The 2,500-nt window shown below is 50.0% G+C and overlaps 1 protein-coding gene across 1 annotated transcript in view; it reads right to left on the bottom strand.

Annotated features, from left to right (window-relative positions):
- Window positions 1-2,500, bottom strand: part of lama1 (laminin, alpha 1) — a gene marked incomplete at its 3' end in the record, with an annotated part of 84,091 nt that overhangs the window by 8,473 nt on the left and 73,118 nt on the right. Inside the window, exons 51-54 of the mRNA XM_083661149.1 lie at window positions 2,009-2,346; window positions 1,260-1,454; window positions 916-1,099; window positions 714-820 (exon numbers count right to left, since the gene is read on the bottom strand). Of these exons, the coding sequence (XP_083517275.1) occupies window positions 714-820; window positions 916-1,099; window positions 1,260-1,454; window positions 2,009-2,346 (824 nt within the window). The remainder of the gene's footprint in view (window positions 1-713; window positions 821-915; window positions 1,100-1,259; window positions 1,455-2,008; window positions 2,347-2,500) is intronic.

A 2,500-nucleotide genomic window follows, 5' to 3' on the forward strand; every position in this document is an offset into this window, starting at 1 on the left:
GACACCGCCCACCCACCTAGGCATCATCGTGCAACTGTGCGCCATTGACTCATACTACATCACAGTTGCTCGAGTGACATCACTGATGACATCACAGCTGCCTGAGTGACATCACAGTTGAGCACAGTTGCTCCAGTGACATCACTGATGACATCACAGCTGCCTGAGTGACATCACAGTTGAGCACAGTTGCTCCAGTGACATCACTGATGACATCACAGTTGCTCGATCACTTCCGTCACAAATCGTGACCGACACCACCACAAACACGACTTAGCCAATTTGAACTAATAATAAGATGTAAGTATTACAGGTGGTATTTATGTAAAATATGGAGTGGCAGCTTGGAATAGATAGTTTCTACATTTCACTGTAGGTGTCTGATGCACCTGTATTGAATCAATGGGCGCTCAGCTTGATACGTTTCATTTTTATAAGCATTTTACAAAATGGAAAATAAAATGGCGGATGAAATCCCTTGGTACGCATGCTGAAGCAGGAAGTGACGTTCACTTTGGCTCTCTATAATAGATTTGAGCTTGTCCTGTTTGATACAGCATTGATCTGGCTAAAAGACAGTGTGTGTGTGTGTTTCTGTGTGTGTTTGTGTCTGTGTGTGTGTGTGTGTGTGTGTGTGTGTGTGTGTGCGTGTGCGTGTGCGTGTGCGTGTGTGTGTGTGTGTGCGTGCACGTGCGTGCGTGTGTGTGTGTTACCTCTTGCGGACAGTGTTGGGGTTGATGGTGAAGGTCATGTGACTGTGTCTGGACAAACCAAACTGAATAGCTGCTGGCAAGAAGCTTGGCTCTGCCTCCGACGCACACTGGACACACAGATCAATACCCAGGAATCAATAACCAATCAACACTCTGTGTGTGTGTGTGTGTGTGTGTGTGTGTGTGTGTGTGTGTGTGTTACCGTTAGCGCTCCGGGTGTCATGGCGCTGAGCTGTGTGGGCGGGGCTACAGGCAGGTGGGCGGGGTCAGGAGTTGGTTCTAGTTCCTGGTCGTCAGGAAGCACCGCCCCCACGACCCTCTCCTCCAATAGGCAGCTGTCTAGCTCCACGCCCTCATACCGCACGGCTCCTGATAGGTCAACGAGCCTGGAGGACGAGCCATCAATCAAAACAATTAACCAATCAGATCAAAGAGAGAGAGGGTGTATGTGTGTGTATGTGTGTGTGTGTGTGTGTGTGTGTGTGTGTGTGTGTGTGTGTGTGTGTGTGTGTGTGTGTGCGTGCGCGCGCGTGCGTGCATCCTTACACTCCGCCCACTGCCAGGTTCTGGATGCAGCCTCGGAACGACCTGGTGGCATTCTGCAATCTGATTGGCAGACGGGACTCCTCCCCCGCTGGCAGCCCACCAATGAAAAAGGAGGAGAGAGACAGAGGAGAAAATCCACCTGGCGACAGAGAGACTGACTGTACATGGTCCTCATCGACCTGGATAGACAGAGACCTGAGAGACAGACAGACAGAGAGACAGACTTATAGACTGTGATGATCATTAAAGACATGCCACATTCTCTGTGCTTCCAGAAGATGGTTCTAGTGTAGTTGAACTTTTACCGTCAGCGCCCCTACGGAGGCCTACTGAGGACAAAGCACCGATCATACAACATAAACTCACCAAATTCATCAGATTAACAAATATACTAGTTTAACAAATGTATCAAATTATCAAAGAATTCCACTCTGGGGCCTGTTTACACTTTTTGTGTGTTTTCATGCCCCAAGAACGCCGTTCCCGTTTCGACGTTTAAAAGTGACTTGTAAGCGACCAAATGAAATGAGTGTTACTTTGTGATGTCACAAAATCACGGAAGTCAAAGCGGCTCGTTTGGAGGCACTTTTTCCTTCCTTACATGGCGACACTTCCATGTTTATAGCACTTTATACTCAAAGAAGCAAGGAAATCTTGTTTTACACAAGATGGGACTTTTAACTGTAACGATATATATAAAAAAACACTGTAATGATATATCGATAACAATCCGATATGGCGACACCTACTTCCTGTCAGCCGTGATGATGAGAGAGTGCTGAGTTCCGTCAGCGAAGGATCCTCCGTGAGGTTTGACCTTCACGCTGCGGCTGGCCCTGCCCACCATGCCAAGCCCCGCCTCCAGCCAGCCGGACACCAGCTGCACGGACAGGAAGTACTGCTGCTGTAAGTGCAGCGGCCTCTGCGGGTGTGTGTGGTGGCGGGGGTCGGGCTCGCTGAACGCCGCCAGCAGGACTCCTGATTGGTTGTTGGAGGAGAAAGAGAGCAGAAGCTCCGCCTCCTGGCCGAGAGACAGAGGGGAGAGCTGCACAAAGCCTCCCCTCAACACAGAGACACTCCGCACCGCCTGGACAAGAGAGAGAGAGAGAGAGAGGGAGATAGACAGAGACAGAGAGAGGGAGAGAGAGAGAAGGAAAGAGAGGGGGAGATAGACAGAGACAGAGAGAGGGAGAGAGAGAGAGAGAAGGAAGGAAGGAGAGGGAGGGAGAGAGGGGGAGATA

The sequence above is a fragment of the Poromitra crassiceps genome, assembly GCF_964638095.1.
Source record: "Poromitra crassiceps genome assembly, chromosome: 2".
Classification (NCBI taxonomy): domain Eukaryota; kingdom Metazoa; phylum Chordata; class Actinopteri; order Beryciformes; family Melamphaidae; genus Poromitra; species Poromitra crassiceps.